Here is a 27,850-nt window from a genome sequence, read left to right as displayed (position 1 = left end):
AAGATAATTAGTGAATCATTGTTTAACAATAAATAATATTTCTTATTTAACACTGTGTAATGATCTGGAGTGCAAAGTGTCTGTAGGAAACTTATACCACTATTTTTGGTTGTTGCCGGTGCTGTTGCCGTTTTACCAACCTTTCAGTCGGCTACAAAGATACAATATCTTAAAAGAGTCTATTTCAATTTTTATGTTTCATGCTTTTAGAGGGGCCTGCACTTGTGGCAGTGTGAGCAGGAAAATGTGATGGAGAGAGAGAGAGAACTAGTGATGACAATGAAGGTGAGGAAAAGCAAGGGGAATGCAGGGGTTAGTCTACATTAGTTGTCTTTCATTATGAAATACAATATTACTTTCTCAGTGTAAAGTTCAGAAAAGAAATGTCTTTAATCTACCTTTGTCTTATGGCTTTATGAGAAATAATAAGGAACTGAACAGCCATGAAGCAAACAAAGTATATTAAAAGAATCACACACTTGTTGTATGGTTTGTTGGGAAAAAAATAAATAAATTAAGTGTAAAAAAAAAACGATTGTTAATAGTGCCAATTTAAGCGCATACTGTGACAGATCTGGTAACCCGACTTGGAAATAGCATTCATATCAATATCCAACTGACAATTCTGACTTGGAAACAGATTTTTCTGAAACATCTGCTATATCTGACTTGGCACTTACTGTAATAATACAGAACCAAGTAAACTTGGGAGCCTCACATCAGCCAAAGTCCATCGTTCAATGTAATTAAGCCCGAATTTAATGTATATAATGTAATATTGTCAATGCACCGTATTTTAAACCCTCATGCAACCAACTCAATTATCATACAACCTTCTTGAGTAGTCAGATGACATGGATGCTCCCAAGTTGCTAACATAAGAGTCTTTCCCATCTCTACCATTCATTCCATAACACAGAATGAGTGGGCCCACTATGGAGCTGATTAGATGTGTGGGCAGGTAACTGGAAAACAGTGGGAAGGGCCTGAGGGCTATAGACATTTTGACTTGTCAAAGCAGAAAAAGCATTAAAGTTGGCTGCATTCCATTTAAGAGAGCCAATCCCAGGGCTCTGATATTGTGCATGCTCACTCGCCATTGTTAATGTTATTATTTACACCTGTGCTTTTCCTGCTTTGAAAGGTTAAAATGTCCAGCGTGAAAAGGGTCAATCGCCGGCCAGGAAAGGAACAACAGGGCCTGAAATGAGAAAAGAGTTACTGTGGTAACAGTGAAAGCATGGAGGATGAGAATGAAAGGTGTAAAATAAAGTTAAGTGGATGCTGACTCCATGACAAATACGATAACACAGATATTTTTGAGTAATTTCAAATGTGGTATAAACAGTTTAATATTGACTACCCTTATAACAACAACAGATGCATGTATTGTTGATTCAGTTATGTCTACATGCAAATGTACATATTAAGAGGGGAAGAAGGCTCTGAATTTTGTGCTTCCCCACAGTCAAAAGTTGAAGTCAAACAATAAACTTATTATATTGCAAAATACTTTTTAACAAGTCATGATGAATCACCAAATACACACACACATATAATTCCTAAGTAGTTACACTGTATTAATTATTGTGTTAAATATATATATATATATATATATATATAGCATTATTCTCTGGGAACCTGGTCTGATTGCAGTGCAAGGACAAGTAGCTTAATTGTGGTGAGCCCTTACAGGAGGCCTAATTTCCTGAGTGCCCTTAAGGGTCGGCATTATAACGAGAGTTTATGGGTCTGTTCTTCTCTGCCCCTTACAATCTCACAATAAATCATTCATAATCACTGCCGGTTCACCTGTTGATATCGGGCTGTAAAGGTTTGCTTTGTGGAGCCTCTTCATGGCCTCATAATCTTAATGGCCTCTGGGTAGGTGCTAAATAGCCAGTCCCTGAACAATACGCCAGTGGGAACAAGGACGCTTTTTAGCAGAGTTCATTATATCAGGATCAAAATACTGGCTTGGTTGCACTGAGTCTAATAATGCGGTTGCTGTGCACATGTAATGGATAAATAATGTAGTATTCATTTCAGGATATTGCAGCTTTAACCTTTGAGCTTGCAAGGTTAACACTTAAAGACAAGACATTGTCACTGACCTTTTCATTACTGTAGACAAAACACTATTGCCAAGGACACATTGAGCAAAATGATTATACTCTTTATTAAGTGCAGTCATTTGCTGTTACAGAGTCAGTTAAAATGTATTGAATAGGATTTCTCTCTATTTAAGTTATTTGAGGATATTGAGTAATGAGTCTATAAGACAGCAACTGGCACGCATATTAAACATGAGCTCAGAAGTACATTTTATATGACTGATATCTTGCCTCGGGTCTCACTTTCTAATCAATAGCGGTATCACCTTTACTTATTTAAGGTGTTGGCTCATTATGTACAGCACTTGTGGTATAATGAGAGCCTGAGGTGAAAATGTAATTAAAAAGATAATATCTTCCTCTACTCAAGTCATCTACTGAATACTGAATATTATAGGTGTGTTGATGTCTGTAGTAAAGCCTAACTCATGAACATTAAGTATGAATGGAGAAATACATTTTTCTATGACAGATAGCTCACCTCACGTCAATTCCATCTACTCTATTTGAATCAATAACACTATCTCCATTTATTTAAGATGTTAGTTAAAAAGGTTCACTGCACTCGTCCGGCCGGGAAGCAGAGATTGATTTCCAGAGTGTAAACCTTGTAGGATTTATTCAAGCTCTCATGGTGCTCCTCAAGGTATTACCCTATATTTGTGTTAATTAGGAGTGCTTGTTTTATACTGCAGGTTCACACTGGTTTATGCATGTGATAAAGATTTCATGTTATCGGCACCTGCCAAGGTTCACTTCAGACTGAAGAAAAGTGCTTTCAGCATCAACAAATAATAAGTGGAGTTGGGTATATAGTATATATACTCATTCACTGTTTCTCTGCTCACATCCTTCATATGATATCAACAAAGCTCACTGAGGCTGAAGAAAATCCAAAAGTTGAATCTAATCTAATCTTATCTAAAGAGGACTTTAGCATAAAGTCCCACCAGCAGTCCCTATAGTCCTCTGAATCATGATTCAAAACACAGAGTAATATATGAATGATGAGGTTATAAAACCACCTGGTGCTGTGAGTCTCCTTTTTGCCTTCACCACGACAGGACCCATGAAATACAGATATGTAATGCCTCTATTAATACCTCTATTGCTGTTAGAGGTATTAATAGAGTTCAAATTAATATAGTTCAAATTTCTGCCGTTTCTTAGTCCAATTCTGGTATGTTATATGGTTGTATTTTTAACTTCTCTTATTGTAATTTTATTCACGATTGTATTATTTTATACTGACTAACAAGAGGCTGCGATAGATCTGTCTGTATTACTCTTTTTCATGATCAAGAGATTTTTAATGTCAGTGAGGTTCTCCTGGTAAAATAACAAGACTCAGAGTGCAGTACCTGTGGATGACTCAGCACATGTTGAAATAACATGAGCCGAAAGTAAGTGAATTACAAACTTAACAGCATGAAAGTGTTTTCCTAAATGTTTTAAAAGGGTAGACATAAATCACAAATAGTAGCCAGCACTATGTGGGCTTGTTGGAAAAAGGGAAAATCAACATCATATCAACATTTGTAGGTTATACAGGACATGCTCCAGTCAGAAATTGACAGTGCATCTCCTAGTAACACTGGCCCTCAAATGTCAGTCGAACACTGTCATGGGATACTCTCCCCAAAAGCCCTGAAGCATTGACACGGTTTCCACAAATATGTCCAAAAATGGATTTATTCTCTTCTAAAAAATGGAAACTCTGCACAATAGCTACAGTATCATTTTAGTTTTTATTTACTCACACCAAACGTGTGGAGAATTCAAATTTTTTTAACTGTGACAACTGGAGATGTCATTTAACATTTCACAGTAATGCACAAAACTCCAGAATTCAGATGGTTCGACAAGTTTTGACTGCTGACTAATTAGCTAGCAATTAACTCACCACTGTTTGACAGTTATCTTTCTACATGGTGAAGTCACATTATGCTGGAGGAGGGATTTTAATGAGGTAACAAGATTATTGAACAGATGTGAACATGATGTTAAAGAGAAACTCTGCACCAAATCATGTGTGGAGGAAAATCATTGCTGTTCTGGCATCTACAGGCTTAAAGGATCAAAGCTGTTGGATTTAGCACTACACTTAAGTGTGATGCAACATTGTGTATTATGTAACCTTTGGTATTAACTGCAGAAAGCACAGTGCAGAAGCAAAGTGTTGCACTGGTTTAAGTATATCGATGTGCACGAGGTAGCAGGAAAGTGCCGGGAAATTAGGAAATACAAAACAACGAACCGAACAAAGACTGTTTCTGGAATATGGATTTTTGTTGAACACAAAAGAAGGTAATTATTATCCCTTGGAGAAGAAGAGAAGTAAGAACCTTACGATAAGATGAGTTTGGGTGCATGAACTCATGTTGTCGCACAAAGGAAATGGAGAGTGAGCTTTTTGTCCGTTACAGCTGGCTTTCAGGTAACAGGACATCACTGACAAAAAAGGTGAAAGATGAAACTGATTGAACTTGCAGTGGCAAGGTCTAAAATCAGAATAGCGGCCAATGTAGTGCTGCTGTGAGGTTCAGCCTAGGTGTAGTTACTCTTTAACGAATCCACGCCAGTCTACTGATTGTTTATTAACTTTTAAACCCTCACAATTGAGCGAAAGTTAATTAATGCTTCATTGTTAATTCTGATGTTGTAATTTTATGTCATAGTGCAAATCTAGTCATTGCATTCTGAGTGGCACTTGAGCTGTGACGGTTGCAGAGTTGATGAAAAAATGGAAAAGCGGATGAAAAACTGAGTTATGAGAGTTATGATGATGGAAATTATGTGTAGAAAGATGACAGCTGCATTCACATTTAGTCCATGTTCCACATAATGTCACAACAAAACGAATTTCCCTCACTGAATGGGAAAAATAAACAGTTGGCCAGTTGGCAAACTTCTGTTGCTCTAATAAATAATCAGGGAAGTTAATGTAAATTTTATCATGATGGATATTGATTGTTATGTGTCTGTAAATGTTGTGAAACAATGGGAAAACATATGTAAATCCAAAGATTATGTCTGCTGAGACTTGCTTTGTTTTTAAAGGATAAGGCTAGTGTTTAATATTTCCTTTACTGTCAACAAATGACAACCTTATCCTTAACATTGTGTGGTATTTTTATATGAAAATTTGACATTTTCAACATGTAATTAAATTCCATATATACTGAAATTATTTTTTTCCTCTCTGAATTGTTCAAGCTGAATGAAACAGGTACATGGACTCGGACTTCATCATCTGAGAATGTGTTCAGAGGAGAAATAAATAATACTATATAATAATATAATACTGTATGTATTGCTGTGTGTCCATAAGTTGACATTTTCCCCATTTACCTGTGGTGCATCATCCTAAATTATATATTTGAAGTAAAAAAAAAACAAACAATACCAACACTGATTATTTTGGACATTAATATCTTTTCTTTTTTATTAAGACAAGAACTCTTCATTGTTTTGTAAAAATGTCTATTTATGAACCAATACAAAATGTGTATGGGAATGTGGATCTCCTTTTCTCCATTAATACACATTAACATTTCCCAACAACAGCAGAGAGACAAAAAGAATCAACCTAAAAACAATGACTGGTGAAACAATCAAAACTTTTTTTGGGAATAAACCAAGCTTCCAAAGGCGGTGGTGCGTTGAAAGTGACAGTAGTACAGCCACAACATATTTCTGATCCTGCTTCATTTCAATAAACAGTGTACGCTTTATAACCTATGTCAACACAAAGCAATATTTAACACATCTTTTACAGTGCACCAAATATTAAGAAAAATACAGAAAACATGTACAACATATATGCAAAATAGCTCACCAATTTTGCTTCTTGGGTCTAAAATAATGTGTTGCACTTGATTTGATGAGGATGCATTGTACTTTCTTTTATGTCATTGATAGGTGGGGCCCAAACTTTGCATTCTACCTGAGATGCAGTCACATCGGTCAACAACGCATGAACCTGAGACAGGGCATTATAAAAAGAATTGAATGTGAAAAAAAAAACCCAACATCTGTTAAGACCAAAGTCCCTTTTTTAACTTTACTGGGCATTTAATAGAAAATAAAAAAACATACAATAACCGAAATTATCATTCTGCAATTTACTTCAAATTGGATCCTCATCATGTCTGAATATTTAAATCTACTCAAATGTTACATTTATGTTGTTTTGTTCAAGTTACTTTTTATACTGGGACTTAAGAAGAGCAATGCCTCTTATTGATAGTACATTATTTGGAGACACTCCTGTTGTTCCAACCCACAAAAGGTTTAATATTCACAAAGAAAAATAATAATTCATCAACCTTAAGGGAGAAGACGATATTCAGTTCTATTCCTTTATTGGCAAGTACATGTTCTGTAGTCTGATTTTTAATGGAAGCTGCCACATGTCACTCAAGCGAAATAGTGCTCACTGTCAAATACAAATCACACAATCTCAGTCTTACAGATGAGGTGACATCTGCTCTGTGATTCATAAAGCAACGATAACAAGTCAGCTAATAATTTTTTATCAGACACCAGACCATAAAACATCTAACCTAATCAGAACCCTTTCCCACCCCCACCCATCCACGTAACAAACACAAAACAGTGTCATCAGTATACAGTGTTAACTTAGTGGTAATTCCTCTGTGAGTACAGACTGTAAATTAACTCAAGTTTTAATAGAAGATACAGTCGGAGAGAGTTGGACACATAGCATCTTTGATCTTTGTCTGCAGCATCCCTCCTGTAGTCTCCATATACAACTGCCACATCCATTGGAAAAGCTAAAACAAAGGTCCACAGCTCCCACCCAGTCTACCTGTTAAAACTGCAGAAAGAATATTGAATGCCTTTTTAAAATGCACAAATGCTCAGGAAAGTGAAATTAGTGTAATGCACTTCACAATAACCTTCTCAACTGCCTTTGGATGACACCAAACCCACCATATCAATATGGGAAATATGAAAAGACAGGATGCTGTCTTCATGCATGACGATGGTATATTAAAGCTATCACACTGTTAATGTGTTGCGATCTATGCTGCACACTGACAAATTCTAATCACATGTCTTAACATGTCAATAAAGTACTGAATCTTGGATGTGTCCACACGGCAAGCAAAATCTCAAAGAATCCATTAACGTCTTGAAGAGGGATAAGTGTTAAAGTGGTGTTCATTGACATTTTCAGTAAATGTTAATTTTGTCATTAGATATGATTGATGGTGATATATATCATATATTAATATTTCTGATAAGGAAATACATTTTAATCATTAAAACAACCGACTATAACGTAAAACAAAATTACTCAAGTTAAAACCTGAGTTACTGTGGCCAAGAGAAGTCAACGCAATACCATTTAAAGGCCCCATGAAATGAAGAATACATTTTCCCAGTTTTAATCCTGTGTCCCTGTGTTAATTGTTCATGTATCTCTTGTTATATGCCAAATATATGTCAAAAAATCAGTATCAGAGTATTTTTACCTAAAAATCCATTTCTCTTCCCGTAAAACAGTTTCAAATGTTTGATGACTCATCCTGCACTCAGGGGTGTTTACAAAAGTTCATCCAATCAAATGTGACTCTGGGTGAGTAGCTAGCCATGCCGGTCATATAAAACAGCACTACATTGTTTGTAGTGCTACTTTGTTTTCATTTCCAGAACAATGTGGCTGAGGTCTAATTCATTCATCTCTCCTTCGTCCTCCTGATCTAACAACAGGTGAGAGAGGTGTGTGTGGAGCCAACAGTCCTCTGTAGCTCTGTTTTTCTCTGCAGCTCCGTATCACGTTTAACTCTGTAAGCCCCACCCACTTATTTTGCGGTCCAATCAAATGCAAAGGATTTGATTTAAATCCCTCTTGTAATTTTACACTGCTCAAATATTCAGTTTCACTGGGAAATACGTCACAGTAATAAAGCTAAAGATACTTTAACTTCCACTTCATGGGGCCTTTAAGTAAATATCGGCAAAAGGACAAAACACCAGTTAATTAAGAAAACATCTTCACCACATTAGCCATAATTCCATCAGATTCGCAAGAGAATTTTAAGTGAACTTTTGAAATGTCACAAAAAGGAAAATGCGAAATAGTTGCGTTTCCATCAGTTTGTTTGAAGCGTATAAATTAAGCTACGCAACGCAAAGTTTTTTCAGAAGATGGTCTTCTTAAGTTGTAGTGCTAATAAATAACAAAAAAGCAATTTCCCATGACTTAGCTAAAACGTGGGCCTTTTGTTCCTTTATATGCAACGCAAAAAGCTGAGTAAAGGACAACAATCTACTTTGATATGAAATGTTTAATTTTAATAAAACTCATTGCTAATAATAATAAATGTCTAATCTCTGAAATGAATATTGCTACATCAGGGCTGGGCAATATATCAATATTATATCGATATCATGATATGAGACTAGATATCATCTTAGATTTTGGATATTGTAATATGGTGATTTGGCATATGTGTTGTCTGTCTGGTTTTAAAGCAGCATTACAGTAAAGTGATGTCATTTCCTGAACTTACCAGACTGTTCTAGCTGTTCTATTATTTGCCTTTACCCACTTAGTCATTATATCCACATTACTGATGATTATCTATCAAAAATCTCATTGCGTAAATATTTTGCGAAAGCACCAGTAGTCATACCTATAATATTGTTGCAATATTGATAGAGATATTTGGTCAAAAATAATATTTGGCTTTGATTTTACTAAAAAGAAGCAAACATTGGAGGTTCTGATTTTACTCTGCAGTAAAACTTCTATTTTATATGTTTAACAGTATGAGGATGGTCAACAAACTCATAGGCCAAGATAAGAAACCCTCATTGGGCAAATAATTTTCACTTTTTTCACAAATGATGTGATTTTGTTTATGCTGCCAGAAACGGTTCCTTAATAAATAAAAGTTCTTGAGGTATAATAGCAGCTATTGTTGGGGTTAATGCTAAACTCTGATTTTACTTTGTTTATTTTTGAGCAGTTATCATTAGAATTGATAAAATGTTGAAAATTATGTGATATCAAGAGTAGAGACTCATTAAGCAGGCTGTTTGCTGTGTGAACACATAATACCAACAAACAATGCCATCAATAGACGCTCATTGCCATGTTAAGAAGCCAGGGCATTAATGCAAACCATGGATTAACACCACGGAGCACAACATGTGTATTAAGTTCAGTTACAAACAATTAATTGCTTTTGGCATTCCTCAGTGCTCCCCAGCTGGCACAGCAAAACGGATCCTCATTTAGTTTTGGCAGGTGACACATAAATACAGAGCCCCCCCCCCCCCCCCCCCCCCCTCCCTCCCGGGGTCAGCTAAGAAACAAAAAGATCCATGTGTTAATCTTTACGCTTGGTTTAGAAATCTGTGTGCACGCTTTATCAACCATGTTCTCAGATGTATAATCCGTGCCCCGAAATTACAAATCCATGCCCACAGATTTTTGTCAGAAGGCTACATTACCCATGATCCTTAAGATTTTGTGTGTTCATGGAGCCCCCACCTTCACACACACACACACACACACACACACACACACACACACACACACACCCCGTTGGAGTGCTTTCTTGGATGACGTGGCTCAATATTAATTGACTATGTTTTAAGAAGGATGATTTCAAATTAAATATCCTCAGTGACATATTCTTGGAAATATAAAATTAAATGAGCAACTTCCCATTTTACAATCAGTTGTGTTTGAGCACATGGATTGCATATCCAAGGGCACAGTTTACAATCCGTGGGCATGGATTATGAATCCGAGAGCATGATTTATAAAATGTGCACACAGATTTCACACAGAGTGCAGATTTATATTTGGATCTTTTGTAGCCTCAGCTGACCCCAGCGGGGCTCTGTACATAAAGCAAGGTAGAGAAGCAAAAATGATGTGTCGTGGCATGTACATACATACAGAAAAAAAAAAAATCAATCAAGCTGCTGTATCAAAGCAAAAACCATATATATGGAAGGTGCGATGGAGGTGAAACAACTGGCCTGTCTCTCAGAGTATTCCTTAGTTTGAAGACATTTACTTTCCCAAACATTTGCTTGTTTTACAGTTTGACAAAACTCACAATGAGTGTGATACGATAAAATCCACAAAGGTACTCCATTTCAATTCTAATAAGTTGTAAAAAATATTTCTTAGTAAGGATTAGTGTACAATACAGCTGTGATTCCATTGGCTTGATTTAAACTGAATTGTGTGCGAACATGATAACATGAACCCGCTGATGGGAGGACCAGGACAGCCATGACCTTTTTATGTTTTGTGCAGCTTAAGTATTCCTGAAATTAACATTTTAATGTGTTTCAGTTTGTAGTTTAGCTAAGGCTGCTTCTCTTTTGAACTATATACAGCACACCAGCATACTTTGGCTGCTGTTTGGCCGATATTAATACCATATTTTTAAAATATTTTTTTAAACAGTCTTTTATTACTGAGGCATTTTGAGAGTCTGCTGAAAAACAGCTTTAGAAAAACCTATGTTGTCTTACTCTCCTACTGGTAAGAAAAAATATTCTCGAGTGAGAGCAGATGGAAATCAATTGAATCTCATCATTACAACTCAATGAAAGCCTGTGGGAAAACAGGGCATTCATTCAGCCAAACAGAAGAAAAATAATACTGAAAAGAGAAAGAAATAAAAATAATGAAATGGCGGCGCTGTGAGAAAAAATTATGTACTAGGTAATTGTTTAAGATGCATTGTGCACTGAAGAACAAACTGAGGTTGCAAAGCAATGAATTAAAAAACTAAATTGGCCTAATAAAACAGGAAGATTATTTCATATTATTCTTTGCTGCCGTGTTTTTGATTATATTTTGAATGCGGTTGTGTTCAAGAGGGTGCAGGGAGGGCCTATGCAGTACAATGAACCTGTTTCTCATTTATGTCCTTTGTACAATGATATGTAAAGCATTCCATGCATTTTTGGAGCTGTCAAAACTTCAGGGACAAAAAGAGAAGGAAGTAATGGCTTGAGACAAATCACAGTATACTGGAAAGAGTTTTTGTTATGCAGGAGAGGATGCGTGTGTGCAGACACATTTAGGGGAATGAATAAAGTGGCTGTGTAATTTTACCCTCATACAAAAGCCAACAGCACATTGATAATTACGAGTGGGGAAGATGACACTGGAAAAAACGGGAACAACAAGGTTATGCAAATGAGGATCAACACAAATCCAACTTATGGATAGAACAAAAAAATTCAGAACAAGGCACAGAATTTTCTGCAAATGGTTGAACTAAATAAAATTCGTACCAGCAGTTAGGGAGGTGTTGAATGGTGAAGCTCTCTACAGTGATTTCTGGCAACGTCTGGCGCACCCTCCCGCCCCCAACCCATGCCCTTCTCAGTTTACCGAAAAACCCCCAAACCCTCCCGTTTTTTGTCCTCTTTTGTTTTTTGTTTTTTTGTTGTTTTTTTTTTTACACACAAAACATTCCATCTACATCTGCAGACTAGACTAAACAACGGCTTAAAACCAGGCCTGTCTTTAAAACCCCATCTCTCTTCTACTCCTCGACCCCTCTACTCTCTCTAAAAGTGATCCTGAACCAACCAAACCTCTCTATCAACCCTGACTACCCCCCCCCCCCCTTGCCCTGGCCCCAAAAACAGCCCGGTGTCCCAAAGAGGACACTAGAGTGAGGGGTCCTGCTTTGATTAGATGTAGTACTCTTTCTTTTCGTCCGAGTTGGTGTGGCCACCCTCTGCGTTGATGATGGCTGTATCTGCATCCGCTGCATCGTCTGCTCCTTTGGCTTCGTGTGTGAAGTAGGTACCTGAAGACGATGGGATGAAGGACAGTGTCACGGACTGGATAATAGCCTGCTGCTTAGATGATACAAAAGATTAAAATATGCCCCAGAACCTAATTATGCAAATCCTCCACCATGTGCCCATTTACAGAAACCTAACACCAGCAACCTGTAATATTCAGATTATACATAATTTTCCTACTTTCTCATTCAAGATTGGCACATAAAAATCAGGGTTTTGAAATGATCTCAAGCGTGGGGAAGAGCATGGCTCACACCTTCAAATTAACCTTGTCAAGTTCAGCAAAAAAAAAAAGAAAAAAAGGGAACTAGCAAGCAGCTTCAAACCTAATTTACAAGATTTATTCACATCGTATCACGGTAGAGGTTGATAATGAAGGCAATATTCCAAATCGAATGAGGAAGGACTCTGCCAAATGTGTGGAAAAAGAAAAAGCACAAATGCTGCTTGAAAAGATAGAAAGAAGGCCCTCAGTGGTGCTGTAATACAAGAATGGTGACCTGAGATACATTTAGATTGAATTTAAAAATTCTGTTATTGAGTGTTTTTTCTCCTCACCATCCCTGTTTCACATTAGCTTATTATGACAGTTTGAAGAGGAAAAAATACTGAATCTGACATTTTTTTAATCCTGATTTGGGCCATGAGCAGACATCATACCAAAACTGATCTGGCTTTTGGCAATGAAACCTCAGTTTAAAGAGTCATGTAAGAATTATGCAGTAATCCGCCCTCGCTGCTAGTTAATACAACCCAACTCCTACGCTTGTTCTCAGGGCTACGGGTCGCTTCAGGTAAGCGTTTTGTTGAGTAATTATTATGGGAAGTTACTGACAGAGGTAGTTAAAAGTCGCCCTCAACATTTCTAGATGAATTTTTTTTTTTGTGTGACTGCTCCAGGGTGCAGTCTCACATCCCAACCTCATTCCTCTGCATGGCTGTAGCCACAGAAAGAAACCAAAAAAACGTATCATGTTTTCAAGACTCTTGATTATTATTGTTCTTTCATGAATATTCATATTGCATCAACATTAACTTGTAAACAGCCCACAAGTCGCCACCATACACAGTGCCATTAGTTAAAGTGGCTATTTTAATTGTTTACTTGGATCTTGTTTTATCTTACATTGAAAAAAATAACATGAACAGCCTCTGAGAAATGGCATCGTGACAATGAATCAAAAGTGAGCATTAAAGGATAATTCAAGTTTATTACGGGTTGCGTGTTATTCTCGTAGTTTATTTATATCAGTTATCACACTTTAATTGCACCAAAGTAATCGCTGAGATCAAGGAACACGGCGACATCGCTACAATAATGTCAGACGGGGCAAGAAACACCAGCAGTCAGATTTTATTTGGAGGTGAGGACATCCATAATGTCACATGAAAACTGTGTGCATGCCAAGTGGAAACTACTACGGCTTGAATGCGGAAGTATCTTAAACTCCAGTGCCACCGATGGGCTGCTAGATGCTGGCTCCAATTGACTCCCATTCAAAAAGCATTAACTTCTCTCTAGAAATACTAAGACAATATTTCTTTTCAGTGAGTCATTATGGTCTCAATCACAAAATTCAGGCCCTCTAATAAGTGTGCTGGTGGTCATTTTGGAAATTGTTGCTCCGTTAATGATAATTAAAGAGCCTGATGTCTGCCGCGTGGGTGTTGATTGACAGCTGGGACGCGCACTGAGTCGGACAGTTGCCGCAATATTTAATAAGTTTAATGTTACTTGATTACAATACCTGCTCTGTTGGCACAATTTAACTAAAGTAGCTAATGTTAACCCAAGTGTGCAGCGCTCGGTTTTCCTAGTAAGAGCGTGAAAGACAAAATCCCGCACTCCTTATTTAAAAGTCCTGGCTCCAAATAGATGGTGCAGACCATAAGCTGCAAATCTAAGCTTCAAACAAGCTCCAGTATAAACCAGTGGGTGATGTCACACTTTACCATGTCCATCTTTATATACAGTCTATGGTGCGTGCACAACTACAGCACTGGAAGTCAAGATTGAACCAGGAACTGGTCTATAAACTGTAAACAGACAGTTTGGGTAATAATTTTACCATTCGCTTTAGTTTTTATCTCAAAATAAGTTTGACTACCCCGGGGCTTTGTTTACAACCTCTCTGGTTGTCTGACAAGTTGTATTTCGTGTCTCCTCAGACTTCTTTTTAGCAATGTTCCCAGATCTCAGCAATGAAGTTAGTGAGTACAATGTTATTATTATTCATAAAAATTATGGCCAAAAGTACAAAAATAAGATCCAAGTGGTAATAAACCAGAATTATCCTTTAAAATCTGCCTTGTAATGTTGCCCTAGGCAGCATTACAATGTGGCTGCACCAGGTGGTAATGTGCTAAGCCTTCAGTGCTAATAAATCACATAAGAGTCAGTTCACTGGACGTTAAGAACAGGATGTTTTGATTTAACAAACACATAAGCGACACAAAAGTTCTAGGCCACTAGTTTGACAGCAGTAGAGCTAAACTGTATCGTCAGGTCCAGACAGTTGTTGACAGACAGCAGTAACACAAGCCGAGCCAGCGTTTCACTGACTGAGAGAGTGAGGTTAATCACAAATAATGAACTACGGAGAGCTTACTGTGTACCAGCCCTATGAAGAACTGGAGATATCGTGCACCTTACTAAAGTTTAACACAGTGTTATCTCATCTCAGAAATGTTTCAGTTCACCTCTGAGATCCATCAGTCTCCAGACAAACCAAATCATGTTTACTGTACTTGAACACACAGCTCGTGGAAGGAGGCCTGAGGGGAAATACTGAGTTCAGTATTATCATAAAATAAAAAAATAAAATGTCTTGTCTACACCTTTAAATTCCCTCATTTACAGTACTTCCTTTCTAAAGTGGTTAATTTATCCAATTCCATTTCCTCCTGCATAAGAAATATGAAAGTATGAAATCTGTTATAGATTATAATTATTTCTGTGTTATGAGGGCCGCATATGAGATGTGTTAAACTATGCAGCAGGACGGCGTGAAGGATGTAATCTTACTCATCATCAGTAACCCGTAGCCTTAATAGCTGACTTGCTATTATTTGGATCACGCGGAGGAGGTTTTTACAGAAACAAAGGGGCTACATCTGATTAACTGCTGGTTCAGTTTGTGTTTTACATGCAAACAATGTGCTGCTGAAAAATGCTATTAATAAGGCATTGCATTAAAATATATGGACAATATTAAAAATGTATATGTTGACTTGATTTTTAATGTAAATAGATGTTATATATTTTTCCTGTAATATTTCATTTTATATTCCTGTAATTATGTAAGTATTTGCTAGTTTTTGGTGCATACTTGTAAAATGTAAATTGGGCTGGTTGGGTTGCTCTTTAACTTTTTTTGTAAGCTGCCTGTTTCAGTAACATTCAATGGTGAGTTTTGATTTTTTTTTTTTTTTTTTAAACCAGATTATGAATAAATTTAAAGTCATGATGGTTTTTTTTTTTAATGATGTTCCTGATGTTAATCCTGAGTTAATTGTCTTGTTTTGTTCTTTGGTTTATACTGTGTGATGAAGCCAAAGACAACTTTCCACACTGCAGATAATAAAGTTCATAACTGATAGTTGCAAAGTTTTATTTTATTGATATACTCAATATTCCCAAACACAGGACTCTCACAGAATATTTAATAATGCTATATCCATTTTAATGTGAGAGCCTTGGCCACCGTTGCTATGGAGAAGAAGCCAGTGAGATAGAAAATTCAACAATTTGTCGGTGCCTTCAGTTGAAGAATTCAACCCAAATTACCCAGAATCAGAAAGTAAATGTATTTAAGCTGCAGATTTCTAAAATGTGTATTCTTTAGCTTCAACTCGCCTGTCCTATTCAACTGTATTTTTTGTTATATTCAATTCATGATGTAGTAACATACTTTCTGTTGTAGTCATTCAATGGTGAGATGATGATTTTATTCTCTTGTGATATTTGTATAAATAGAGACTGTTTGATTGCAAAGTAGTAGTAGTTTTTCATGTTCTCCAAATAAGGGGGCAGAGAGTCATTTGCCGACTATTTTAGTCAAACTTGAACAGTGCCAATGTTAGCTTCTTAAAACACCCACATCAGGTTTTCCACACATTATGCCGGTGGTGTTGTGTTGGCTATGGTGTTATTGGCTGATTGTACCAGTTTTACTGCTGTCAAATCAGTGGCCCTAATGTTGCTGCGCCCAGTGTTTGAACACTGCTGTTTTACTTTGCCTCTTCCTGAGGATGTTGAATATTTTAAGATGGTTCAGGTCGACAGACTGAATTGACTGGACAGCATCTGAGTGATGATTGGATGCACTTCACTGTGATGGCTTCACTTATACTTTAGACTGCGTAGCTTTAGTCATAAAAAAACAAAACATAGACAAATATCTTAATAGTTGTTATAAAGCTGTATGTTCTGGTATACTACCTTTGTGTCTTGCAAAGTAGCGCCCCAAAACGATGAGTAGACAGAGCATGGCAAAGACAACCACAGCTACCACTCCTCCAATCACTGCATGGTCCACCGTTCTGGGTGCTCCCTCTCCAGCTCGTGAATCTAAAAGTAAAAGAAAAACAAACTCAGTGCAGATAGACAACAGTAGCAGCAAGCCATGATCCCCATGGGGAGTTAAATGTAAGTAATATGATAGATATGTAGATTATATTTCATGTAAGGCGTATAAATGGAAGATCTTTGCAGTACTAGAAGTGCTTAAGAGCTGCTGCTTTGATCACACTGACACATGTTACTGCCATTAATGGAAGTGATTGAAAATATTTACCATGTGATCCACTTGGTTGCCTATTTACTGCACACCTACATCTATAGTAATGTCATGAATTTTGGTACTGTGCTTCAAACAAAATTGACCCTAACCCTAAACCTAACCCTATCCAAAACTCTCTCCTTTTTACTGAATGAACTCAAAGACACCATGGAAACAGAGACATACACATTGCAAATAGTAATCACTGGTGACCTCAACCATCTTTTAACCTAAACCTGGTACATCGTCTTCACCATTTTAAGGCCTATTGTTTGCCTAAACCCAAAAATCTGTTTTGGTGGACTTGCTATGCTTTTATTTTTTTTGCTACTGGGTAGTTCTAGTACTTAACTGCTGATTTTTACATCTCCTCATTGGTCATAATTTTTATTAAAATGTTGAGTTCTTGACCTTGTCCATCATTTTGTGTTGCCTTCAATGCTGCAGATTTGAAATGAATACATGTATTTTATTTTGCAATATGCATTTTTTTTGCTTGCTTTGTTTCCTCCACAACAAGATGTTTTCCTCTTGCTCTGTGTCTCTGGTTGACATTTTAATAACCACTCTATAAAATTGCCACAACAATAACAGTTTGGATTGCAATCAAGAATTGATTAACCTGAGCTGGAACAGGATCACCACATTCCTGCTGGACTGAGAAACCACTCAGTATTTGACCTTTCCTTAAGAATCTAATGAGCATGTTTCTTGTATCACCCTTTTGTAAAATGCTTTAAAAAAAATAACAGAAATCTGTGGAAGACACTTTTACACAACCGTGCACACAACAAAACATTAACAAATTATTCATGGCAGGGGAATAGTTAATCATGTTTTTAACTTCCTGAGCAGGCTTTAAGTAAAAAAAAAAAACAACCTGTGATTGGACAACAAGTCCCCAAAGCTATTGGCTTTAATGCTGTGTGAAAGCTATTGATCAAGTGTAAGGATCCATGACAACCCAAAGTTAATATCCATTTTTAGATGTGACTGGCCCTTCACGGCACAAAGGAGGAGCAAATTCTTTCATCAATGATGCAGACAACTAATATAGGAAAGTGAGTAGAGGTGTGGAGGTGGTGGAGAGACGATGATTCACATGGCTAAATGTTGCATTGAGATGTAAACTAGAATATGTTCTGTAGTCACAAAGCACTTCTATCTAATATAATGTGTATGATACAGATTAATTTTTGTGCTCTTAGCTTATTAAGATATGTTGCACCATACACTTAACATTTGCCTCCTAGGTAATGTCTTTTTTAAAGATTTATTTTGCAGCGAATGCCAGAAAAGGTGCGGTCAGGACACTGAACAACAGCCAGTTCTTAGCAATCTGTTCACGTGGAGTAGACTATCAGCTTCCACCATCCATTAGCTGTAGTAACTCACTAAAACCCCTCCACACTCCAGCCTAGTTCTACACTCTAGGGATTTACTGAGTGAGCATCAGGAAACAGAAAGAGCAGGCCCCAATTTGTTAACGAATAACAGAGAAACAGAGAGTGAAACATCATGGATAACCTCAGCCACCACCCACCCCTACACTCCTGCATTACTCAACCTGCAGGAATAAAGGAGGGAGTGGAGGAGGCACAGCAGAGCTGCCTGTCAAACTCAACAAAACATTACCTGATAGATCTAATAGGTTATTTTGACTTCAGATTTTCTTTTTTAGTGCTGGGCAGATTCAATTAAACTGAGCAGGAATCCGTCTGACATCCAATTCGCTCTTGTCAGGCTGCTAAAGCTGTGCTTTAACACACTTTCCTATTACAATGTTAATGTGGACTTTGGCTTTAGGGAAGGGGAATGCGTGTGTGTGGTGAGGTCCGGGTGGTGGGGGTGACTTAGGCGGTTGCAGAGAATCATCTTGGTTGTCTATTGCAAACTTTCCTGGTTTAAATTAATTTCCTATATAGAGGGAGTGATATGGATGAACATGTCATATGATACAGTTTGTTGCTTCTTATCACAATAAGCTCTGTAAACAAGACAGCAAGTCAACCAGCCCTTTAGAGCCTTATCAATAGTGAAGCTATAAATGTAAAGTCTGGCCTGATGGTGGTGTCCACATGAACATTTTCTAATTTTCAGGACCATGAAACTCCATAGAAATCTGGCTGTTAAAAATCAATTCTCATCCTTTCCCCTTCACTTTTTCTCTCAAGTTGCTTTAAGGTTGTGCATCTTTTCGTCTGAAAGCTTGTTCCAGCGCTTCATTCAAGCTATGTTTGATGTTTACACTGAGTGAAATATTCAAACCCAAGAGCCCATGTTTTATATGGCTGTACCATTCCATCAAAAGGAAATATACTACTACCTATGCTATCATTTTTACAGCCATTTCCCTCAATTTCAGCCTGACATTTGGTATCTGTGTAAACTTTGGGATCTCTACTAGAATTTAATAAAGTTCTGAGAGGTTTGAAGAGGTTCATTTTCAAAATACACACTACTGTTCACCTTTGACCTACCTAACTTACCATGATTGTGCTCTTACACAGTTTTCCTATGTGCTCACTTTCAATTTTATCCGATCTCCAATTCTCCAAATTTAGAAAAGATGGCTGAACTGTTGGCTTGTTTTTAGCCAGTCTGATCATCTGACTACTCTTTCTTGTCCTATAGAAGTTTGTTGTGGCAATGCCATTGATCTCAGCAATACTTTGGTAAAATGTAATCATTACTGTAACTGATAGAAATGATGGTTAAACCTATGAAATTAAGACCCAAGTTCTAATAAATCTAAGGTATCCTTTAGATAGATAGATTTTTAAATAGTTCCTACATCCACCTGCCTTGTTAATTTGCTGGGTGGGATTACATACATACTACATCATTTCAGAAATAAACCTTGAGTCTGAACTGTGGGTGTTAATGAATCCAGCAGTTCCTGTCTTGTCTTTATCAAAGCTGACAGTTTATTAATATGTATGTTTTCATCATTTCTTTTTGCAGCACTTTGTACCTAACTAAAGAATAATGTATTAAATAATCCACATGTCACGAACCTGTGATATAACATGTTCAAAACACAAATAAATCATCTTCAAACATGACAGAAAATAAAGAAAACAAACATCATCTGAAATTCTAATAACACTTGATGTGGTCTACCTATAAACAAAACAACAAAACAAAAGAATTCATATATTTGTTTATTTTTTTTGTCACAGGAAGATTTTGTGATTTTTTTTTAATGCTAGTGCTAATACAGTAGATTTAAGTGTGGTAATGTTTTCATTTCTGATTGTGCACTGGCAGCTATGCTTTCCTGACATCCTCCTTTCTCACCCCAATTTGACTGCAACAAAATCTTCTTAAAGGTGGATTAATAACAAAAAACACATTAACAAATGTGTAATTCAGGCATCACATACACGCTCTTTCCCAAAACCAAAGCCGAATGAATCTGTTTGCTGGATCTTAAACTTTTTCTTTGTTCTTGGTGCTGGAATCAATTTTTTGTCTTAATCATACCAGAAAATAAAAAGGGTTGTCTGGGTTCCATATTTATAAAGAGCCTTGTTTATAAGCCCAAATAAGTGCCTCGATGACAGCTGAAAAGCATATACTTTCAGTTCCTGGAGGCACTCAGTCCCAATGATACCATATAAAGCAATTTGCATGTCATATCAGTGAATATCACTTATGAGCAATTACTGTCACCAAGTGAAATACAGTACATTTCTGTTATTATCTCACATGGGGAGTCAAACTTCAAATTGCATGGGTCATTGTTTTAGCAATCAAAGGAGCGCACATTCAAAGCAATTTGGGTTATTGCCTTTCCTTAAATGTCACTTCAGTCGCAGATGAAAAGCACCCATCAGCCACAACTAATTGTGAAGTGTGACTGCAGTTATTGGTATTGATTACAAAATATATGTGTGTATATATCAGCTTACGTGTGGAGGCCAAATTCGCAATTAATATCCCAAAATGGTTGTTGCCATTTATACGACTATGTGAAAGAGCCAGGTGGCCGTTAGTTTTGAGTTATGGCTAAAAGGAGAATTTTCCATGAAGTTTGATAGCTGTTCCTCCACTTTTCTCGTCATCCATAGACTCAAATGAACACTCTTGAGATTTTAGCATGTTTTAGCTTTGTTGTGCTTATATGGCACATTAAATCTTTAGTTCAGTCTCTGTGCACCAACCCTGTTTTCAGCAGGCAGACAGATTAAGCAACAAGCTGGTAAAGAAAGTCAAGCATTTAGCAGCTAACATGCCAGATATTTTTCTCAGGAATTAGTAGAGACCAAAACAAAGGTATAAGGAGAGAGAATATAGGACTTACATTGACCAGATGAGCAGAAACATGACACCAATGGGATGATAATGTTGCTCTGTGTCTGGTAGACATGTAAAATGGTTGCTAAAATGTTATATCAGGGCTGTGAGTCTGTCAACTTGTTTTAGAGTTATTCTGCCCCCTAGTGGCCAACAATCAAACAATGCAGCTTTAAAGCATAAACATCACATTTTGTGGAAGTTGGTATTTTGCAAGATACAGGTGATAAACCAGCTGTGCAGACAAATCTAGTATTATGATATTTTAATTTGTTCACAGGAAAGGTGATGGAGTAAAAACTTCAGGATTCCTCTTTTGGGCACCATTAATTTTCACTCCGAATTTCATGGAAATCTGGTGTATCCTGTGTTATGGTTCAGTACAAGTGGATGCCAAGAGACACCAAATGATTTGATGAGCTTGAAAATTACTACAGCTTCCCCAGTCACCAGAGCTCAACCATATTGGGCACTCAGGACAGATCCTAGAGCAGTGCCTCTAATATAATGCAATACATTATGCAGAATCTTTGCTAAGGTGCCATGAAGCTGTTGTAGTGTAAAGAAGAAGCCAGAAGGTTTGTTAAAGCACTTAATGCAGCTTTGGTTTGGCAAATATTTTGGTTTGTTGCTGCTGCCCGTTTTGCAAAAGATATTCATCTCAGAATGGAAAAGTACTGGCAATGTGTGAGGACCATGTGGACATCAAGAGAAAGAAGCAAAATGTCCAAATGACAGATGGTTGTTATACTACAAGCAACAGCACTACTTTATGTTCAGTAATTATAAACCTTAGCAGGATAAAGATGAAGTTGGAAAATTCCTAATCATAAATGTATACTATATATATATATATATATATATATATATATATATATATTACATAATCAAAACTCATTTTCAGGGATAATCTAATCTAATAATCTTTCAAGACTAGATTACTCTACTCATTTCATTATACTTATTTTTACCTCCAAATTTAGTTTAAGGCATTCTTTGTTTTTTAAAAACCAAAAGATGCAAAAATTTATGTTTTTATATTACGACCTTGCGGTCAGGATTTATCTCAACACTGACACACAGCTCAGAATTGCTTTGAAATGTGCCTGAAACATCAATGATTAATCACGAAAGGGCTTCAAACAAAGTGTCCACAGGGCTAAACAAAGCATGCAACAGTCAATCAAGAGTGGTCTTTTTGGCAGGGGGAGAGAAGCCCACCTTAAGTGGGAATGTGGAGTATCTCATTTTCATAGGACATGTTGACAGAGACTTGATTCGAGACAGAGGAGATCTCCTAATTGGATCTCCTAATCTGCTAATTAAGCATTAGTGATTTCACTGTTGTGCCCATGCTGCCTGCAGATAGAGGGGCAATCAGGAATACAGCAGCGCTATGTGGGTGGGGTGTCATAAGAGCACACTGGCTTGTCAAGATCCACTTCCATTGCCCACAACACTCTCGGTTAAAGACTGAATGTAATTAAAGTCTCAATGAACCTATTCATTGAACCTATTTAAAAATGTCAGTTAAATCTTTTGCCTCTCGGGTAGCGCATTACACTGCATACATACAGAGTGACTTGGCCTCAGATTTATTGAGTCTTTTTCAAAACGTCAAAAAGTGTTTCAATTTGAAAAGACAGTAGCGCCATTAAAAACACTGGGGAGAAAAATGACAGTAGCTGAGAGGTCAAATAAAGTCGAAAAAGAAATGATTAAAAACAATGTCATAATATTTTGACTTTAGTAGTGATTTAAGAGACATTTATGGTTCATTCTGAAATGTGTTGTTTGTAATTTGAAAGGCCTCATTATTTTTGAAAAACCAAAAACATTCTGCTTGAGGATGTCAACCAGATAAGGTGAGATGTCAAAAGAATAAACCAGTAATTCAGCGTTGCACTTCCATGAAGTTGAGAGGCTTGTAAGAGCTAGATTTAAAAGAAAGAAGTTAAAAATCAGTGCAGCAGAGGTTGAGATATCTTGACTTTTATTCCTTAGTACTGGTAAAGCTCTCATATTTCCCATAATGCAACCAATAGCATTTTTCATTACACTTCTCCTCAAGCTGTAAACGCTGGTGACATCATCAGGGTTATTTTATGTGTTACTTTATATGTAAAACCGGTGGTGAACCCCTTCAGGATCATGGCAGAGGATATGGTTTTGATTTAAATTTAAGAGTGAAGCGATTGACTTTAATGTATCACAAGAATAGATGTACCATGGATGACTCTAGGGTCTCACAGACATCAGTACAGAACAACCTTAAATTCCCCCTCCAGTCAAAAATCTGTTTTTCTTCTTGTTCCTTCGGTCGGATGTTTGAGCTTCACTGTACAGAGTGATTTATGAGTTTGACACTTAAAAGCTGCTTTCACATTCATCAGCTGAAAGTGGAAAATTTGTCATCTTACATCCAAGTTTAAGGGGTGGATTAACAAGTATGATTTGTGACATCATAACAATTTTCGAGCCAATCGTGGTCCAGCAGGCAACTTACACAAGTGTTATATGGAAACCTGAGGCCTGCAGTGCACAGACACTGAGAATGGATTTCACAGAGAAGTAGGAGACACCTCGCATCCAGCAGTTTAACTTTTAAAATTAACAATATTTGCCTATTTATAGATTTTGGGTTTTTAAAGGGGGAGAAGGAGGGGATGTCATTTTAAGGATTTCTAATGAAGTAACTGACCTTTTGTGTGAAAAAAAAACAACATAGATACAAATTATCAGTCAAAACAGAGTATTTTTATGTCTTCAAATATGTCAGGAGGGGATCTTTAACATTAACATTAAAGGTGTAAGATGATGTGATGAAAGGAAAATAAAAATTCAAAATTGACAATGATAATTTCCTCAATTAATGATCTGCGGGGGCAAGAGCAACATAAGACTGTAAACATGATGATCCACTATTTTTTTTTTTTTTTTTGAATCAGAAGGAGTATGGTTTGATGCTGGCTATGCTGTCCCCTTGAAAATAGAATCATTATTTCAGGAGGAGGAGAGAGGAATCTGTACAATTTATTATTTATCAGAGATTGCTAGAATTTTGTGGGATTTACTTTTCAAACTAGCTTTCTTTTCTACACCCACTCATGTTCCACAGTCTTCACAGAGTAAAAGACAAATATATAGAGACAAATACATTCCTACTCCTGTTCACACTGATCTGCAGTTACCTTTATTTCACCTGACCTGTGTGTATTTGGGCTGCAGAAGAACACTCAACACAAAACTAAACACACACACACACAGAGAACGTGTAAACTCTAGCAGTGCTGAGCCTCTAGCTGTGAAGCAACAGTGCTAACCACTGAGATACTGAACCACCTAAGTGATTCCACAATAAGATTATCATTTTTACTTGGCTAATCCTCAATATAATCTGCATCGTTTTCACATGAATTAATGAAGAACCACTGTGTAGCTGGCATGACTATCAGTGGCCACCATATCTTAAGCAAGCAAAATCTTCAATTGAATGGAAAAAAAAACCATTGAATAATTAAAAAACACTGGAAAGGAAACTCTCAGACAACCATAGCTATGACCACTTGAGAACACAAGAAATCTCACACTGATACTACAACTGAAGTTTAGAAAAATGACTAAAGCACTATTCACACTGGATTTATTTCTTTAGGGGAGTTAGGATGATTTTAACATTATCAGTTGCTGGCAAGTGTGTAATTTTCATCACCACTTTCTGTAGGTAATAATTACAGCAGCAATTACCTGCTGTTTTTCAGTGAACTCACTGGTCCTCCTGTATTTCACGTTCCGTCTGGAGCAAGTCCTTGCTCCACACAACTGCATTTTATCAGCTGTAACTTTTGTGTGAAGAAGTCGAAAAAGTTTTAGCTAAACTTATGGACAGAAACTTGTTAACACTAGCATATAGGCATATTTTGGAACCATTATGATGACAGAAAAAAAGAGAGCAAGACCCTGTAAGTAATGTCAACTAAAGGTAGGAAACAGAAAGTATAATTCATCTGAGATAGTTCATCTTGTTTTCTATGTAAGCTCCCACGAGCCCAAACATGTCATCATGGGTTGATGCATGTCCATGTGTCATGATATAATTCTGTTCTTTTTCCCAGTAATGATGTGAATAAACCCCTGCTACTGTGCCTCTGACTTATTATTCTCTCTGTATGACGCCCAGTGTTTGCTACAGGCTACGCTCTGCAATGAAGCCAGGATGTGCAACACTACAGAAGTGATAAGTAAAAAAACCTAAACAGAGAATCTGTACAAACAGGCTACATGTTTACACCTATTACAACCAGGATGACCAGGTCTTTCATATTGAGTTGGGGATATTAATTGGCATAGCTTTATACTGTAGCTGTGTTTTGATTGGTCAGATAACGTAATGCCTGTCACTGAAGTGGCTGTTGTCAATAAAAGGAAGGTGGAATAAGTCGGTAACAACGAGCCAACCATGACAGTGTCTAAAAACACCAACAAGGAAGAGAGGAACACTTCCAAACAGTAGGTAAAAGTGTATAGGCAGGATAGAAACACTTCTACTTTATACTTTCTAAAATATACTTTCTATAATCAGATATACGTCATTTCTAAATTCAGCATTATACAATTCAGTTTAAGTGTCCTTGCTGTGGTGCCATATATCCATGTAGCACAGTTGCCAGGGCACAATTTAGAGTCAAGCCTTGACTTCACTTTGCTGTAATTAAATTAGACAAAGCAAAGAGGACAGTGAAACTCAATTTCATCATAAATTCATATCTTTTTTTTTCATTCTTTAATTTCTTTTGCTGCGGAAAGACAGTTGTAATTAGCCATTATACTGAGCCATTGTCTACTGAAAAGAACACATCACCATTGTTCAATCTGAACTCACTCTCTGGCACAAACTTGTGGGGCTGCTTTAAAAATAGAAAGCTCAAACCCAGACAAAATAGTAACTCATAGGTAACGTTGAAAATGAGATTGAATATTGTCTTACACCTGGTAGACAGGTGTGGAGCAGAATGAATTCTTTATATGAAAACATCTTTTCCAGGTCTATATTTTTTTATTCTGGGGCTCTACTGGAATATCTTTGCATGATTTACAGTTTGCATAATGTACAGTTAGAGACGTTGGCTCCAGAGGCTACACAAGCAATAGTAGTCAGATTTTGCTTCTTTTTCCTTTTCTTTATGTGAAATATAATCATATCAAATACATCTGTTCATGTTCAAGCGTGAATCCAATCTGAAATATGCAAGAGGACAACGCCCGTGGAGCAACCTTAGCAACAAAGGAACGGACGGCCATTTGTTGGCATGTGTGAACGATTTGACATCAGTTTGATGAGGAAGTAGAGGTAATATTGCAAACGGAGCGTTCAGAGCAGGATGAAACCCTTGCTTTTGACTTGCATTTTTACATATGTTCATCTCATGTTTTAGAACTTTGACCTCGTTTAACATAGCCAGCCAACATCACAGCAGTATATAAGCATGATATGTCCCCCTTAAAGGCTACTTTGGCCACAGTGCAACGACCGATCAAAAAAGTCAAATCATAAATACCTAAGACAACGACCCTTTCAGTAATTGATACAATACATCCATAAAATGAGACAAGCAATGCTCTTAACGACTGACAGAATACAGTAGAAGACGGGACATACTGAGAGTGCAATACAAATAATATTAATATTTATAAAAAAGAGAATAGGGGAGATGGGGAGGAAGATCCCACCAGTCCACATAACTAATACAAACTATAGAAATATTTCCCAGCCCTTTTATTTTAAAGAAAAAACTGCTCTGCAGATATCCATATTTCAAGAGTTAACTGATGAAGATGAATGACACTTGTTATTCAGAAAATATCATATACACAGCCACATATGAAAGAACATGTGGGAGCTCACCACCTTCTTTTCAATGTTCAAAAATCCAAAAATGTGATTAGAACCAGCTGATGGGTCTTTGGCTCCATTTGAGTATATAAAATAAGCACACTCAGAACATAAACTACGCATGGTATTCTCTTTTGGGGGTATTCCTTATGTGATATAAAGCTCTATCCATATAATGAATTCTACTTTTGGTGCCAAACAATATAGACATGAGAAGGAAAGCAAATGTTCCAACTCCTTGCAAAAAATAAGCCAACAATGCATTATCTTCTAAGGAGCCCTGCACCTTTTTTTTTCCTGATAGAACTATTCATCATTTATCTAATCACGGCCAGTCTTCATACAAAATGTAATATAATTATGGGCTATAACTGTTCTCAGGATATTAAGCTGTATCTAGGCCACGGGTAGCTCGATAAACACCTTCTAATAATGGCTTTTAGTGGTCTCTAGAGTGCCTTATCCTAACACACTGAGGACTCTCTATGGCTCCCAAGACCAAATGAGTTTGTGGCTTGTTGCAGAGATGCACATCAGTCCTGTTAATGGGGACACTGTTTGAAAAAAAAAAGAGGCCCAATGGAGCTTCTCTCCATTTGCCAGACTACGCTTTCTTCTCTCATGCGTTATCAACTCCCCCCACACACACCCCGACCAACACTCTCCTCCAATCCCACTGTCACTGAGCTGCCTCCTGCCTCGGTCATTTCAGCAGCAGCTGAAAAACTCCCCAGGATTTATGCTTGCGGTTGTCAAAGGTGGCAGGGAGCCTGGTTTGTGCGTGTATGTGTGCTCATGTTGAATGATGTTTTTTAGCCTGACGCCAGACATCTGAGGATTCCCTTGTATTAGACTTTAACAAGAGATAACTGTGCAAGTAAAGGTCAAAATAAGTGATTGACAATTATTAAAATGTTCATTGTATAGTTAAAGCAAATGTC

At 37.1% G+C, this 27,850-nt stretch overlaps 1 protein-coding gene across 4 annotated transcripts in view; it reads right to left on the bottom strand.

The window, feature by feature from the left end:
• Window positions 1-11,763: 11,763 nt before the first annotated feature.
• The window catches only part of cadm1a (cell adhesion molecule 1a), a 411,670-nt gene continuing 395,583 nt past the window's right edge, over window positions 11,764-27,850 (bottom strand). For all 4 annotated transcript variants that reach the window (XM_042430719.1, XM_042430721.1, XM_042430720.1 and 1 more), the window contains 2 exons: window positions 16,378-16,506; window positions 11,764-11,938 (listed from right to left, as the gene is read on the bottom strand). In XM_042430719.1, the coding sequence (XP_042286653.1) occupies window positions 11,820-11,938; window positions 16,378-16,506 (248 nt within the window). In that variant the 3' untranslated portion in view covers window positions 11,764-11,819. The remainder of the gene's footprint in view (window positions 11,939-16,377; window positions 16,507-27,850) is intronic.

This window comes from Thunnus maccoyii, chromosome 13 (assembly GCF_910596095.1).
Source record: "Thunnus maccoyii chromosome 13, fThuMac1.1, whole genome shotgun sequence".
Lineage (NCBI taxonomy): Eukaryota > Metazoa > Chordata > Actinopteri > Scombriformes > Scombridae > Thunnus > Thunnus maccoyii.
This window is presented reverse-complemented; position numbering and strand designations above follow the sequence as displayed.